Here is a 17,297-nt window from a genome sequence, read left to right on the forward strand (position 1 = left end):
CGCCTCATCAAGCCACTGGAAGCTGGTCACAAAGTGGGGGACTATTTAACCAATAACTAGCATTCGAGAGAGAGAGAGAGAGAGAGAGTTTTTTTTTTCTTTTCTTTTGTTTTTTTTTTTGTTGAAAGAGAGAGAGTTTAGTGAGAGACTAATTAATTGTATGGTCAATAGTTAATCATTGTTAGTGAAGGAGGTAGGTCTAGGAGGTCAACTTTTAAGTCATTTTCAATAGCTACGTGGCGTTCAAATACATTTCCATCATAAACCAATAATATTAAGTAAAGAATAAAATCCCATAGAAAAATGTCACACACATAACTCTGCTTAAATTTAACGTGCCTGCCATTTATTTACAAATTATACACATCAACACTCTCTTCTAACATTAGGTCTCTCTATATATATAGAACACCCAAAGCTCATAGGAAGAGATAGAGAGCAAAATATAAACTTTGTCCATTTTCGGGATACTATACACTGATCATAAATATATTTAAACGGTTAAATCTCGTTTCTTACTAGTATGGGTAAAGGAGAAATAGCTTACAATGCGATATTCAGAAAGAGTTTTGCCAAACACGATAGAAAGAAGATAGGCTACTTGGGTTTATTGGTGTGCTCATTCATTACATTTACTTCGTTAATCACTATTTTCCAACCTTCCTTTTCTCATCTCCACCTTGGTACGTCTATATCATTTCACTTCAGAGTCGTTAGTTACTAATCTATGCTATTTTAGTTTCATTATATATCTTTCTCAATGTCTCAAGAAATTAGTTTTTTCTCTCTTTGTTATAGTCACATAGCCATATTTTCTTGTACTTCGGCGGCATAACGAAATCAATAGTTTTGAAAACCATGACTAGCCCGGACTAAAACATCCAAAGCAGTTGTTTCGGGCTCCAATGTTTCTTGCAAATCTGTAAAATTATCAATAAATTATAAACAAAAGACAAGTTGTAGTTCACTTGTTTGAGTTCCGATTTTTCCAAAAGAAATATTTTTGATTTTCAACCAATGCGTGCCATTTTTTCAGATTCTACAACTAAGCGGGAATTCGAAGTTGCAGATATGAAGATAGAGGGAGAACTGAAAATCCTTGGAAATCATGAAACCAAGCAGGAAATAAAAGGTGCGGACAGTCTAATAAATGGAAGGAAAATCATGGACAGCAAAAGTAAGCAGGATGTCATGGTTGATGAGAGCCAAAAGCAGGAGGAAATCAAAACTAAAAATAGTCAACAGAAGCAGGAAATGAAAATCCAAGGAATTGAATCGAGGCAGGAAATGAAAGTGGGAAATAGTGAGATATTGGAAAAGGAAAACAAAATTCCGGTTATTGACACGAAACAAGAATTCCAAGAAATAAAGGAGAAAAACCACAAGCCCGTTTGCAATGTATTAGAACAAAGATCAGACTTTTGCGAAATCGAAGGAGATATTAGAGTTCATGGAAAATCATCTACCGTCGTTTTCCATTCAATTAATCAGAACGGTATTTTTGCGGGAAATGAGTCATGGAAAATTAAACCTTACCCTAGAAAATCAGATAAATCGGCAATGTCATCTATAAATGAATTCATGGTAAAATCATTTCCCAAAGACAATGAAACTCCTCATTGCACTATAAATCACACGGTTCCCGCTGTTATTTTCTCTGTAAATGGATATGTGGGAAATCATTTTCACGCATTTGCGGATTTATTAGTTCCACTTTTTCTCACTACATATCAATTCCACCAAGAAGTTCAATTTCTAGTCACAAATTATAGGTCAAGTTGGCTTTCCAAATACCAACCCATTATAAGTCATCTATCAAAGTATCCAGTAATAGATATCGACAAAGAAAACGACATACATTGCTATCAAAAAGTCATTGTTGGTCTTCTGTCTCACAAAGATATCGGTATCGATCCATCAAAATCTCCTAATAATTACTCTATGATGGATTTCACTTATTTCTTACGAAAGGCCTACTCACTCAAAAGATCTACCCCAATAAAAATCACAAGCAACAAAATAAGCAAGAAACCTAGACTTCTGATTGTCTCACGTAAAAGAACACGTAAATTTTCGAACGAAAACGAAATAGTTGAAATGGCTAAAAACTTGGGATATGAGGTGGTAGTGGCCGAGCCCGGGGCTACGACTACGACATCCGGATTCGCTGAGATGGTAAATTCATGTGATGTGATGATGGGAGTTCATGGAGCTGGTTTAACAAATCTTGTTTTTCTTCCTACAAATGCAGTGTTAATTCAGATTGTTCCTTATGGTGGGTTGGAATGGGTTTCAAGAAATTGCTTTGGAGGGCCAGCGAAAGAAGTGAAGTTGAAATATTTGGAGTATAAAATAAGAGTAGAAGAAAGTAGTTTAATAGAAGAATACCCACTTGATAATGTTGTTTTAAAAGATCCTCATTCAATAGGAAAACAAGGATGGAATCTATTTAGTTCTATTTATTTAAAGAAACAAGATGTAAAATTAGATGTTGGTAGATTTAGGGCAACTTTGTTAGAAGCACTTGAGCTTCTTCATTAGTAGAGAATTAAATATTTTATTATGTTATATTGAGTTTGGGTTTTGCTATTTTGGAGGCCTTCACATTTTCTTTGTCGTTTCGGTGATAATTGTGTTACATTTAGAAAAATAAACTAGACTAATAGATATTTTAGTTCTTTAACTGAGCGTTGATGTTCTGTTGTCTGTATGTAAGAGTTTGAATTGATGTTTTATCGTCTATGGTGTATGAAGTGTTGTTATCCTAGTTTATTCTGAGCTTTCACTATGTGTTTTATTCGAGCTAAAAATAGTCCTTGTTTGTATTCCGAAACAGAATAACCCTTCCGTGAATTAGCAAAAAGATAAACCATAGTACTGACTAAACAATAATATTTCCTTCGTATTTAACCGAGATAAACAGAAAGTTATGTAGTTGTAGCAAGAATAAATTCTCTTTCATTAAGACATTTTACACCATGCAACTGTATCAACAATTGCGTTTATGTCTCTCTAGCAATTTCAGTTGCGACTTCGTTTCTGTTGTCTTTAACCAGCGATACAGATATAAAAAAATCCTTCATCTGCTTTATAGATTGCAAATATACCACAAGCTTCATCAACGAGAATACCTCCTTTATCTTCAAAAGAAAATATATGTCTTTCCATGATGTTGTTACAAAGTGAGGTGGATATTCCAGTCGATGACATTGTTCAAAAAAAGGTGAGTCATTAAGTTATGAGTTCATATTCCTTCTCATGTGTTCTGGGGATATGCTTAATTTTGGTTACAAGACAATGAAATTTTAACTAATTTAATCACTTTTCAATAAATTAACACGGAATCGAATTCTCCTACAAAATAATATGGGTTTTGTTTAATGGGAAAAACAAATCTATAGAGAGAAAGAAAAGAGGAATAATGGAGTGATCAGAACTGGCTTGGTGTTTCTTTTTTTTTTTTTTTTTTTGAAGAGGCTTGGTGTTTTTGATGTTTATAATGGAGTGAACACAACAAATTTCTTTCTGAAATGTCAAAAGTAAACACATCTATATAATAAAACAGAAGGGAAAACGATGACTGGGACAAACATCATTTTTTAATTATGTATGTTGTCTAGAAGCCCTTCTCAAAATTTAAAATATAGTCTTTCGTAGAAATAAAGTTACCTATTTAAAAAACAAAAATCTTTTCCTTCTTAGAAATAAAAATCTTTTTTTAATAAAGGATTATTGTCTAAACAATAATCATTTCCTTCTTAGAAATAAAAATCTTTTTTTAATAAAGGATATTGTCTAGAAGCCCTTCTCAAAATTTAAAACATGGTCCTTCGTAGAAATAAAGTTACCTATTTAGAAAATAATAATCTTTTCATTCTTGGAAATAAAAATTCTAATTTAAGAAAAAAAAGAAACAAAATAAATTTCAAGGGTTAAAAAAAGAAATTAAAATATCTCTCTCTCAATAAAATAATAACTAATTTAAGAGAAAAAAAACAAAAAAAATAATAACTAATAAAAATCTCTCTCTCAATAAAATATTACAATAAATTTCGTAACATTTGATTGATACAAGTGTCCGTGCCCTAGGGCATGGGATATACCCTAGTAATAATTAATTTAAGAGAAAAGAAACAAAAAAGTAGTACCAAAAAATAATAACTAACAAAAATCTCTCTCTCAATAAAATGATAACTAATAAATTTCGTAACATTTGATTGATACAAGTGTCTGTGTCCTAGGGCACAGGATATACTCTAGTATTCTATAATATCATAACAAATTCAATTGATTTGAAATACTAGATTTGACAAGTAATAATGAGTCATGACACTTTAAGATTTTAGGCTTACAAGAAGATAGTGTCAAATGGGCAATTTTGGTAGGTCGATGTTTTGGGAAAATATGAAAATTTTCCGGAGAAGAAGTTTTTGGGTGGAAACAAATTTTTTTTTGTTTCTTCCAAACACTACCTAAATTTTTTTTGTTTCTTCCAAACACTACCTAAGTTTTTATTGTCTTCTTCCTTCCAACCAACATCAACTCCAGCGACTTCTACAATACTCTGACGACCTCCGCCATTAACACCGACGAACTCCACCTTCAAACCGGCCATTTCCTTTTTTTCTCTCTATTTTCTCTTTCCTCTTTCTCTCTCTCTCTCCTCTCTTTCTCTCTTAAGTCCGACGAAGGGGCTCTCCCCTTCGCCGGAATCTCGTCTGGTTTTCCAGACGAGGAGTCGCCTGGAACACCAGACGAGATTCCGAAGAAGGGAAGTCCTTCGCCAGACTTCGAGAGAGAAAGAGAGAGAAGGAGGGAGAGAGAAGAAAGAAAGAGAATAGAGAACAGGCAAAAAGCATCGCCGCCCGTTAGTTTAACTCCGACCGCGCGACTTTCTTCCGGCGAACTCAAAGTTGTGTTTGGGGGATCGCTTTTGAGTTATCCACATTTTTACCCGTCTTCTTTCCCCAAAACACCCACCTTTTGGTAAGAAAATTACAGGTCACTGACGGGTGGGGAAGGTAGAAAAATGAACAAGGATGTCAAATTAGAAATAGAAACTGGTCAGGACGCCATTTGGGTGAACAGCAATGATACTATGCCCGGGACGTTTTCCCGGCTAAAACCCGGCGCGCCTACGTGGCGCGCCATCTGGGTTATAGTATCCTACGTGCCGTGCCAGTTTTACTTCAGAATAATGAATGTTCACATTAAGTCCTTCAAATTCTGCTTAATTACAAAAACGTCCCTAGTGTAAAGAGAACCACACTCTTAAATTTCTTCTCTCTTTTGGGCTATCTAGGTTTTGGGAGCCTTCTTCCTCCACGAACCCTAAGAAACATCCGAGAGCAACAATCGTCACTTTGGTTCCTCTTTCGATTTGAAGCCGATTCAAACATAATCCATCTTCCTTCTTGTCGATTAGAACTTGTAAATCAGATTGCAGAAACCAGAAATTGCTATCAAGGTGTTTGATAATATGACTCAACCAGAATGTAGGAAGGATAAGGTATTTTTAGCCGCAATAAGTAGCTAACCCATTATCTAGTCTATGAAATTTCTTGTACTAGATCAAACCCATGAGTTGATCTAAATTAGTGAATTACAAGTTTCCATTATTGATCACAAGATTCACAACATAAAAGGCTGAATATGGAGATGTTGTGACCTTAATTTAAAGCGATCCTAATTTTATAGGTGGCTTGGGAATTCATGTTCTAAGAGAACAGGGGTACCTTTTCTGGTTTTGAATTCTAGCAATGTTATGATGCTATTGATGGAAGCTTTAAGTACATTCCTTTTAAGATTCTTCTAGAGGAGAGCTCATTATGCATCAAATCTATAGAGCTCCTACTTAGAAAACAACCCAAATTAATAGAATTTCACCTAACTCACATCACAAGTGAAAACAACAATTAATCTAAACATAGTGCATAACTTGTTTTGTACACCGAAAAAGACCATATAAACTTCACATCACACACATCCATTTGGAAGGGAACATAACTCACAAAAAAAATATTGCTTAACGGTACAAATTTCGGAGCTTACTATCAATCTAAACATGACTAAACAACCCAAGAATGCCCAGTTATCCTTCGAGGTAGAAAACGTCAGGATTTTCTCTTCAGGATGCTCTAGATCTTGGAACAAGCCTCATAAACCCAACTTCCTTCATTATCTCAATCGAAAGTTATGGCCATAGGAATCTTTATCCAATTTGCGTTCATACATAATCTTTCTTTCAATATCTTTATCCTCTGCACTTAGGAAACTTGCAACTTGAGATCTTCAATTATAAGTCCATTTGGTGCTCCAATTCTTGGAGATTTTAGTACTACACCTCTAACTTCGTCCGATGACTCCCATCTAAAACACGAAAATAATCCGAAAAAAATGTTGTAAAAAGTTGTAAGACCAGGGAATAAAAAGCTGATAAACCAATAACTGATAATCAAAATAAAGTCCCCACACCGAACATGATAATGGATGAAGGCGATTTTTGCTTGAGACCCAGAACAGAAAAAACACTTTCTATTAGCAGAGTATTTACCAACTATCACAGTCCAAAAATTAAGACAAAAACACTTCTCAAACCTTGTTTTACAGTAGAGAGAGAGAGACAAAGAGGGAAAGAAAATGAAACCTATTTGGATTTGGACAGAGAGGACTGGTAAGAACCTGACTTGAAATGATTTTGCTTGAAAAGATTGCAAGGAGCCCTAGAGATTGAATCTCTATTTCTTCCTCCTGTTTCTGCACTTCAAAATCGCAACCCAAGCAAGAAGTTTGCCCTAGAAAATAGAAGTGATATCAAATGATGCTTTCAGCACTTTTGATAGGCCCTTCTTATTATTAGGATAAAAATGAGGGACGTTTTTTTGAAATGTTAAAAATGCTCTGTCCACGTAACGTAGGCGCGACGGGATTGGGGCCGGGACTCCACCGGGCATAGCATCATTTTTCTTGGGTGAATTGGTCGTGTTTAGGCCTGTAGGCAAAAATCTTCCAAACAAAACACGGTGGTGAGTGGTGACAATTTCTCTCTCCTGACCATCTCACATTTTAGGTTGATCTTCTCAAATCGAAAATCTAGGTTTTTATTGAATCTCCAGCAGATTATTATTCGGATAAATTGCACCATATTTCAGCTCCGTTTCATTTCCTTCAACGATCCAAACCAACAATTAAACAACTTCAGAGGTAAAATAATCATACAATCGAGACATTTCTTTTGATCCTCCCGCTTAATTATATCCAGTAGTATCTCTCTTAAATTCTGTAAGTAAGCATCAAAAACAAGAATCCTCTGCCTGAAATCTACTTAAATGATAGGGAAAAAAACCCTAATTCGTGTATATATATAGGAGCGTGGGGATGTTGTTGGTATATATTTTTTTTCCAAACTTCTGGTTGTTTTGTTTTAGAAATTCTGAGAATTTGTACTTCTTTTCAAAATTCGACACGCATTTGGTAGGAACCATAAGATTGTATCAAGGAACTGATTTATCCTCCACCATCTACATTCTTAGCAGAATCTGGGATATGAAACTTATTTAGGGTTACAAGTTCCATAGATATAGAATCTGTTCCTAGTTGTGGGATATGTATTTTGGTTCCCTATGGTTTTGTACTCTTTGAAACTTCCTTTTCTTGAAGAAGCTATTTGTAAATGCTTTGCCTAGTAAATTAAAATGAGTGGAAATTCATGCTTATCCAAGCGAGCAAACGTATTTGACATTTTGAATCAATTGGAAAATTTTATGTTTGTTTTGAAATTTTTTCCACTCATTTTTCGTGATGACATCTATTTTGATTGCCAAAATTCTCTTACTAATTTAGTTATTATTTTGGCTTGGATTGTTTGATAATCTTTCACTTTTTCTCAATGTCTGACTTATTAGTTTGTTAGAAAAATACATTCGAGTTGTGTTACAACATTTGTATTTGTGGCTTCAAAGTTGTAAGTGACGTATGTTTAGTTATTAGCTTCAACCTTTGATTTTGAATTTATGACTTTAACAAGGTACGATTTCTCCTATGAGATACAGATCTCATTCCTTTTGGTTATGTATGAAAGAGTAACCTGTGCTGGATTTGACGGGCTATGATGTATGAAATTTGATTGACATATAATCTACCGCTTGGGATCTTTTTGCTGGGTGTAAGATTTCGTATAGAAGTTGCTGCCTTTGTGCTGTATCTTAAGCAGGTTCTTATCTTAATGCAGAAAACCAGTTCATATTCTGTTAGTGAAATCCTTTATATTTGGAGCGACACCATGGCCATGGAAGGAGGAGGAACACTCTCAGAAATCTATCAGAATTCAAAGAAGTTGTTGTTGAGAACGAGAGATGGATTAGAGAGGCTTGAACGACTGGAATTTTCATCTCCTAATGGAATTGATTCTCCTGATCTCTCTTACTCTATTAAGAAAGATATTTCTCAGATCCATTCTCTCTGTGTTGAGATGGACCGTCTTTGGAGATCCATTGCTTCTAAGCCACAGCGTGATCTCTGGAAGCGGTATATACTAAGACTTGCTTTTACTTTAGATATATTATCACTGTCTGTATCTGCAACCTATTAGAATTTGGGTTTGATGTTCCAAAATTTCTTCCTTCTTCATTTTACAGATGGCTTATCCTCTGAAACTTCTTAATTATTTGCCTTCATTTGGTTGACGTCTTTGTGCACCAAGATCCTACTTCATCATTAATCTTAGTTGTCTTTTGTTGTGTTATCCATCTTTATTGATGGATTAGGGTTTATAAAATATTGCTGCAAAACGAAAATCTAGTTATTATCTCTAACATTTACCTTTGCTTATTTTTCCAACTGGTCAATAAAAACTAGAAAGGGGAAAATAATGTTCAAAGAAAATCAAGTTGGTGACTATTATAGTAATTAATTGTTAAGAGGAATCTCGTCTGCTTTAGGAAAATAGAATTTTTCTGTCGGTTTTTAGTTCAAGAGGATGTCAGAAGTTAACATAATGTAGACAATAAATTTATAACCATTTCTATCAATAGCACAGCTGCTTAATTGTTGTGCAATTCTTTGTAAATACGAACATTTTGTTTAATAAATACTTTTTTTGGTTGGTTTGGGATTACAAAATTACAACCTTTTTTTACACAGAAAAGTTGAGCAGGTAGCTGAAGAGGTTGACTCTTTGAAGGAAAGTTTGGATAAACATTTTCTAAGAAATCAGAAACGGATGATGGAAGTTAGAGAAAGAGCTGAACTACTCGAAAGAGCTGTATGTATACTCTTTCTTAGTCTCTTGATCTCTTTGCTTTTACTGAAACCTGCTAGTCACTCTTGATGATTTTAAATGCCGCAGTGTCTTTTTTTAATACAAACTCATTTGTTTAGTTTGACCGGATGCTTTCACCCAAGTTCGCGTGTTACCTGTAACGACTGTAGCCCAGTTATTGATATTCATATTCCTTGCTTTTGCTACCTAAGCTCAAGCCCAACGGGCACTGGGTTATGGTCTTAGAGTATGCTCATGAGCCCACCGAAAGGCCTCATATTTACTAGGCTTGAGGTTGTACCTATAGGCTATAGCCCAGTCTGGACGCTCCAAAAAGTGATTTGAGATACCACATAACTTCAATACTGATATCTTCTGTCTTTGTTTAGAATGGGGAGTCTTCTCATGTTCTAAGAATATTCGATGATGAAGCACAAGCAATGCAGTCAGCTCGTAATTCATCCATGATGCTCGAGGAAGCGTACTCGACTGGGGTGGCAATCCTGTCCAAATATGCCGAACAAAGGGATCGTTTGAAGGTAACTATATCACCATTATATGAATCTAAGAATATTCATTTCTTAGTGAAAAATACAGAGGAATATGCGGGAAATACAGGTCATCGAGAAGATGACTCGATGTGAACACATTGAAAGGCTTCCCTGAAGACTGCAAAGGTCTCATACTTGTTGATCTAGGAAGAGAACAATTAACCAAGTGCCATTAACGTATGAACTCTTGAACTTTGTTTCTCAATGTTGCAGAGAGCACAACGGAAGGCATTGGACATCCTTAACACGGTTGGGCTCTCGAATTCAGTACTGAAGCTTGTGGAGAAGCGGCACCGCTTGGATAAGTATATAGCATACATAGGCATGGTTCTTACTGTCGTCATTGTGTACGCATTTTGGAGGCTGACTCACTGATCAGATTCTGTCTCTACTAAAGCCGAGCCATTCAGATTTCTTGTAGTAGTATGCCATTTGGATAGAAATAGTTTTGTAAAAGATTTGTTGTATTCAAATATTACATTTCTTTGTTTGGTTATATGTTCTTAATCAACCGTAACATAGAATTCCGTTTGGTTGCGAACAGCTTTGCTTCGGGAATGAACTTTGTCTTACTTTACTTAATCATTGTATTAATGCAAAGGAAAATTACTCTTTCTATCATAAAATTTCAGGTATCGAAAAATACAAAAAAAAAATGACTTCGGTAAAAAGATAGGTTTGGAGGAAAAACAGTTTTCAAGGAAAAGATCTGTTTTCTGGAAAAAAAATTGAATTTCGTAAAAAGGAATATTTGGGGAAGAATCGAATTTCAGGGGAAAAATGGTTGTTGGAAAAATCGGATTTTCGGAAAAATGATTTGTGGGGAAAAATATGAATTTTGAAATAAAAAATAATATTTTTAAAAAATTAGTTTGTAGAGGAAAATATTTTTTTTGTTGATTTTAAGTTTCAAATTTAGGTTTATTCAAAATCCTAACAAATCTTAAGGGGTAGGGTGGAATTTTAGTTCAATACAAATTTTGGAATTAGGAATATTTGGGATTCAAGATCTTAGAATTCTTGGTAGCCAAATTTACAAAGTATTCATGATTCCTACAAAATCTCACTTTTGATAGGAATCATGCAACCAAACACACCAGCAATGTATTGATGGTACAATTTATATCTTTAGTCTCAAATCCAATACTGAAATGAGAATTTTGGTTTGAATTTCCTAACCCAAAATTTCTTCAGTAAAAATGATCCATCAATATTTTTTCTTTTCATTATTGGTGGGTATTTCAATGGGTTATAGCGAGTTGCACTGAGGTTGTATGAAAGTTACACGAAGGTCGAAGCCTGTCGTAATGGATTTGAATTGGGTTGTGATGGATTTGCGGTGGACGCATTGGGGTACACTGAAACATCTAGAAAATGTGGGGAGGAAGCCTAACCAAATTTTAGGTAGTCTTATTAAGCAAGACAACCAAAAATTGTGTCTTCCATCTAATTTTCTGTATTAAAAGTTGAAAAACAATTAATTTTTGAGTTTATAGCCCAAAAAACGGGTCCTAATAGGAGATATAGTCCTCTATAATCCTAAAAAGGATTTCAAAACCTAAATAATAATTTAAATGGATATCTAGTCCTTTTGGTCTCATATAGAGAGAAAACACAAATCCATATAATACATATTAAAGATTTAATACCTATATTAACCTTCTTTAATATCAAAACGTGATTTACATTCTAAACTGTTAAAGATATTTTTTCCATTTTTATCTCAACTTTCTCTCTCCAATCACGTTTCAATGGAAAGTAACCAAAATCTTCAATATATTCCGTGATTGAAATCTGGTAACTTTCTCTCTCTCTCTCTAAAAACTAAATCTTCAATAAACCTCCATTAAACTCACCAGCAACAGCTCAAACCTTCATTGTTTCATCTTCATACAGCAGCAGTAGTAAAAACCTCCATTGTAATTCAGGTTTTAAACTGTTTCTCTATTTATTCAAACCATTGATAAGATCTAATTTTTATTTCCTCTCTTTTAAACTCGAAACTAGTTGTTAAACCTCCATTAATCTCGGAACTTTTCTTTCATCTTCATTAGATTGCTCGAAAATCATTCATCTTTTATATGGTTTAAAATTTACAGTTTTGTATTAACACCATTGTTAAGATCTAATGATGATTCTTTTTTTCCATTATCAGATTACGATGCTCTATTATTGAACATATTACATTTGTGATCCAACTACATAAGATCTGTTTCCATCTTAACTAGCTTCGAATGGAAGATTTATAATTTCTCTCTCTAAAACTTTCATAACTCTTTAAGATCTTTGATGTTTATTTCTTTATTTAATGATGTGTTCAATGTTAGTATGTTATTTCTCCTTCCAATGTTCATTGTATATTTCTTCAGATCTACGTTAATTCCTCTTTTTTTGTTTTTTTTGCAGATCAGAATCATCTGTCCGTACAGTTCTTGATCTTTGTGATTATCCACACTTATTCCTTTAACAGAATATAAAGTACAGGTACTTTACGATAACTTTCCATGTTTTCTGATACAATTGGTTAATAATATATTGATGTTTATCCTTTCTGATTCTTGTAACAGAATAAAAATTACAGTTACTTTACGATAAATTACCATACTTTCTGATACAATTTGCATACATTTCACATAAGATGATGTGTTAATGAACAAAGGTGCGTAAAGTATGAAAAATTTATCCAACATTACACGTCCTTTTTTTTACCAGAACAGTGGTCATGACAAGCATATAAAACTTCTCTTAACCTAATAAACAAATGTACTTTTTCATACATTATACATAACTTATTGATCTGTACCTGTTATTTATGATCCATCTCATTTGTTTTTTATTAAATGTTTCATTATTAATGTATGTAAATTTGATTATAAATTTTTTTAACTAATATATATGTTTTTTTTTTCTTGTAGTAAACCAGCACTGATGGAATTTCTTACAGAATCATCACATAAACTATAGAAGTATAAATTACGATGAAGAAGATTGTTTCTATGATCCTGTTTGGACAACGGAGTCTTACGTGAAGACTTACAAGGAACATATAAACCCTGCCCCTAACTTCGATGAACCATGTACATTTAATGAAGAGTCAAAAACACTACCATGTTTGATTCGCCGTAAACCTGGAAGACCAAAGACAGTAAGGATCGAGAGCTCGGGCAACATTCTGACGGAATTTGTTTTTAAGTTACCTAGTCTACTATGTTCTTTTCATTTACAATAAAACACAGATTATTGTTCAATAAAATTTCGTTTCAGTCGTACAAAGGTTGTGTTATTTACTATACAGTATACATAATTTATGATAAATCACATACTTTATAACAAAAAACATCATTTCAGATTTACATTTCCTAACAAGTTACTATAATTTATGGTACATAATGGACATGTACGCGTAAAAACAAGTAATTTATGTCAGAAAATAATCTAAGTATTCAATGGTACATAATGGATGACACACACACATATGATAAATTACGTTGTATACATGACAAATAATGGTTTCCTCGTCATAAATAACACATAATTTACGAACTTGTTTCATAATTTGTATTCGATGTGTGTTTATGTATGAGTAAAAACCGAAAGTTAAGTGAGAGAAAGTTGATATATATGTTTTGAATATTAACCCCCAAATCACGCTAATTGATCTCAGAAAATATACTCATTCCAAATCTGAAAATTAAGTGAGAAAAAGTGATATATAGATTTGGTTTCCAAATCAGAAAGGACGAGAGAGAAAATCTGTTTTGGAAAATATCCGTTTTCCAAATCTGTTTTGAAAAATCTGTTTTGGAAAATATCCTTGATCCGTTACTTCCTATTAAATCTTTTCAGTTTATAACCTAAATATCTCCCCCAAATCACGCCCCCTGGTTTGGGAAACTTTCCGGATTCATTCCGAAATTTAAAAACCCCGGATTTTTTAGACGAGGGACATGGAGGGTATTTATCAATAAAGTATGAGTTATTTATGCCCTTATTGTAAAAGGACTAAATGTCCATATTTTGGGAAGATTGGTCTATATACCTATTATGAAAATGATTTTGGTCTATATACCCATGGACTCAAAAACAATTGATGAAAATTAGTGGATCAAATGTTGAAGGATATAGTCCTTCGGTATGAAGGAGATGTCCTTCGACCAAAATGACAATGCGTTCAATTTGTCAGTTAGGATAACGATACTTTATCCGGAAGATTATCTAGTCCGGTCCAATTAGGGGTCGTAATGGTTATCTAGAAGCCGTTTACGATCGTCGGGTTACTTCGGTAATCTGCGGCTAACATAAACCGGTTCCTACAACGGGTTACACCAAAGAGTGGTAGCTTGATCGGAGAGAGTTGACTAGTGGGAGCTTGCCTATAGATGGATATGATCCAGTCTGATAGTGCCAAAAAGATAGAAAGAATCGGGCTCGAAAGAGAAGCCTGAAAAGTGGTAAAACCCACTTATAGGGTGTCCTGACCAAACCCGGTAAAGGAATGGTCAGGACCGGCCATATAAGGTGGGTGGGCCGGCCAGGGTAAGCCCACAAATGGGCTTAAGTGGCCGGCCACACCATGTTAGGGTGGAAACCTTAATTTGGGTCAGAAGGAGTTCTGACCCGTTTATCTTTTCTAGGACTCTTATTGAAACCTAATTTGAGTGAGGCTCCTATTAGGATTTCTCTATATAAGGGTCATTAGAGTTCAGAAAATAGTTGGATTTTTCTCAAGAGAAAACAACTTCTCTCCCACAATATACAGCTAATTAAGTGGAGAGAGAGGGTTTTAGAGAAAAAACTCTCAATCTATCTATGGAGTCAAAAGAAGAATGGTTCTTCTTCTTAACCTTCAGTGGAGTCTTAGCTGACATACAAAGATGGAAGATCAAGTTATTTACTCGGGTGTCTCAAGTAGAGGAGCTACAATTGGAGCTCTCATCTTCTTCAGGATAAAATCATTAAAATCTAGTTCGTGGGAAAGCGAATCAAGGTATTTTTACTTTCAGTTTCTAGTTCATTATTAGGTCATGCATATGATCCTGGATAACTAGTGTTAATCATATGATGATTGAGATTCCGCTTACTATATTATTTAGAGGATAATGTGTATTAGATACATACAAAACCCTACACTTTCCACCTCTACAACATCAAGTAGAGAAAGAAAGAGAGATGATTCTCAAACTATCTAACTAGTCATAAGGAAGAGTTCTTCATATCAAACCACCATTGGTGTTTTAGCTAGCAACAAGTTAGAGATCAAGTTGATCATTCGGGTGTCTTGAGTAGAGCAACACTTGGGGCTTTTGGTCTTCACATTCGATTAGAAAGGTTCGAGGGAAATTAGCCATTAAGGTAATCTCTAAACTCTTAGTTAATTATTAGTTTATGCATGATGATCCTGGGAATACTAGTGTTAGACATTATATGTCTGAGATTCCGCTTAGAACACTAGTAGACACCACAATCCAACACTGCCTACCCAGTTTAGGACGAGAGACATCGCCCTAGCTTACGTAGACCCCCCCTAATTCCTTTAGGGATTTCAGGGTTGATCTGATGGTGTTGTGGGCGAAACAGGGTTGATACCTCTTAGCTGATCCTGATCGACCTCCTAGTTTCGGCTGTTGGTTGCGGAGCGTTTGAGGGTTTAGCTGTCCCATTGCCTTAAGCCGGGTTGACCTATTGGACTTCAGGTCTATTCTTGACTTCTTGAAGTCAGTTAATGTCTGGATATTTTGTGCATCATCTATTATAATAAAGGTTTTTTTTAGGGGTTATACCCTTTGGTAGACTACCAATGGCGAGCTCAAAGGTTCTCCCAATGGGAGTTAAAATTTGCCTAATTGCTTTATGCCATATGTTGAGTGCTACATGTTTTACTGTTTGTTTTGGGTGTTGTTGGTTATATCAGATTATAAGCTGCAAAGACTGTTAGTACAAAGTCACCCAATTTATTATAAGAAAAGTCATATTACATTAAAAGAAATAGACTTTTACTTAAATATTTATACGAAAGAAACTTTATGACTTAATTAAAAAGGATTTCGCATTAACCACTTGACGAGGAGTGGGAAGATCGAGTTTTGATAATATAATCGAAAGCTTATGGATTCCATATATAGATATTTATTTGCATTCAAAATGAAACTAAATTCTAAGTGGTTGTTCTTTAGTTAAATTTCACTTCTCTGATTTGTCTTAGTCAAATAGAACGAGTAATAGCGTGATTCGAATCAATTTGGAGTTCCAGATAGATTTTATATCCGACTTACTGAAAACACTATATCGAATCATAGGTGAAAAAACAGTCGAAGGCTCGGTACCAACTTAGGTCTGCTGAGTACGTGTTGGACCGCAGGTACCCGATATCCGTGTCAAGAATGCTTAGTCTGGCAGGTGGGTATTAAGTAGACGGGAAATGGTCAGAGGGCATTGACCGGTTAACCCGACTGATATTCACTCGATGGAAAATACGTGAAACATCTGAGAAGTCTGTTGGTCACAAGAGGGAAATGATTAAAGGATCTTAATACACACCCGACCAAGTTGTTAAGCGACAATGGACATAGAATTTTGGTGTCCCGTCGAGACCGACAGATAAAGTTAAGGCATGCGCACTACCTGACCGGACCAATTCCCATCCTACCTTGTACTATAAAATACTACGCTCAAATTGAAGTACGAAATAACGGATGCCGATGAGTGTAATACCCTTAAAACTTTTCAATTTTTTGTTAACTTCGGAGACCTGATGTTGTTATGAGTACGATCGGGCACGAACGATACTCTATCCTCTGAATTTTCACGGGCCATCAGGGTTGCACCAGACGCCGCGCGATGTGTGATGCCCTTCCTCCCGCTGGACCCTACCTCCTGCGGAACTTATTTCAGGGTGGGCAGGCGCAGCTGCGTAGGCCTAAGGTCGGGAAAACGATCCGAAAATTCGATACCCGACCCTAACCGATCGATCCAAGATGACTTAACGCCCGAGAAGCACCGGCTCGGGCATACTCGGCCTGAAATATCGGGTGGAAGCGGCGGGACCCGGGTAAGGTCTCTTACCCGAGTCTTGACCCATTGTGCCCGCCCGTTTGACGACTGATACCCGCCTGATCCTACATGATACCCGTCTGCCCGATGGGACCCGCTACCCGTCTTCCCTTGTTATTAATCCTAAATCCTTCATTAGATTATATAATCCAACAGTTGAGATAACTTGCCTCATCAACACACATCCTCAACCGTTGGATTATGTGGTTCTCACCTATAATAGACCCCAAAATCTTTTATCTTTCTTTACAAACCCTAAAAAACCTCCTCTGATCCAAGCATTCGCCTCCTCTTCCACCGACCACTCACCACCACCGCACCTTGACAAAACTTTGAATCTCAATCTCTCTTATACTCGAAGGTCTGAATCTCTCTATCTCTTACAAATCCTTTTATCTTGTCTCTGAATCTCTCTTTCTTTTTCTCTCTGTCACTCT

The 17,297-nt window shown here is 35.3% G+C and overlaps 2 protein-coding genes across 3 annotated transcripts; both read left to right on the plus strand.

The window, feature by feature from the left end:
• Positions 1 to 424: 424 nt before the first annotated feature.
• LOC147548187 (beta-1,2-xylosyltransferase XYXT1-like) lies at positions 425 to 2,589 on the plus strand. Its single transcript, XM_086670141.1, has 2 exons — positions 425 to 683; positions 1,037 to 2,589. The coding sequence occupies exons 1-2, from the start codon at positions 524 to 526 to the stop codon at positions 2,539 to 2,541; spliced, it is 1,665 nt and encodes a 554-aa protein (XP_086526267.1). The 5' UTR covers positions 425 to 523; the 3' UTR covers positions 2,542 to 2,589.
• A 2,428-nt stretch (positions 2,590 to 5,017) lies between these two features.
• LOC147548188 (membrin-11-like) lies at positions 5,018 to 10,436 on the plus strand. Of its 2 annotated transcripts, XM_086670881.1 has the most exons (6): positions 5,018 to 5,080; positions 6,956 to 7,203; positions 8,231 to 8,526; positions 9,142 to 9,262; positions 9,649 to 9,798; positions 10,024 to 10,436. In XM_086670881.1, exons 3-6 carry the CDS (start codon positions 8,282 to 8,284, stop codon positions 10,183 to 10,185), a joined length of 678 nt encoding a protein of 225 aa, XP_086527007.1. In that variant the 5' UTR covers positions 5,018 to 5,080; positions 6,956 to 7,203; positions 8,231 to 8,281; the 3' UTR covers positions 10,186 to 10,436. The 2 variants fall into 2 exon arrangements, with proteins under 2 accessions (XP_086527007.1, XP_086527008.1); XM_086670882.1 differs by lacking the exon at positions 5,018 to 5,080 and having other exon boundaries at positions 7,016 to 7,386; positions 7,438 to 8,526.
• Positions 10,437 to 17,297: the final 6,861 nt, after the last annotated feature.

The sequence above is a fragment of the Eschscholzia californica genome, unplaced genomic scaffold (genome assembly GCF_041429995.1).
Source record: "Eschscholzia californica isolate CP2 unplaced genomic scaffold, dmEscCali1.0.p SCAF_3, whole genome shotgun sequence".
Lineage (NCBI taxonomy): Eukaryota > Viridiplantae > Streptophyta > Magnoliopsida > Ranunculales > Papaveraceae > Eschscholzia > Eschscholzia californica.

What these genes read in the sequence shown, in the direction of transcription:
- LOC147548187 (XM_086670141.1), top strand. Translation starts at nt 524, where the DNA reads ATGGGTAAAGGAGAAATAGCTTACAATGCGATATTCAGAAAGAGTTTT. An exon ending in CTTTTCTCATCTCCACCTTG is followed by an intron (nt 684 to 1,036) that starts GTACGTCTATAT and finishes CCATTTTTTCAG; the next exon opens with ATTCTACAACTAAGCGGGAA.
- LOC147548188 (XM_086670882.1), top strand. Translation starts at nt 8,225, where the DNA reads ATGCAGAAAACCAGTTCATATTCTGTTAGTGAAATCCTTTATATTTGG. An exon ending in CTGAACTACTCGAAAGAGCT is followed by an intron (nt 9,263 to 9,648) that starts GTATGTATACTC and finishes GTCTTTGTTTAG; the next exon opens with AATGGGGAGTCTTCTCATGT. An exon ending in AACAAAGGGATCGTTTGAAG is followed by an intron (nt 9,799 to 10,023) that starts GTAACTATATCA and finishes TCAATGTTGCAG; the next exon opens with AGAGCACAACGGAAGGCATT.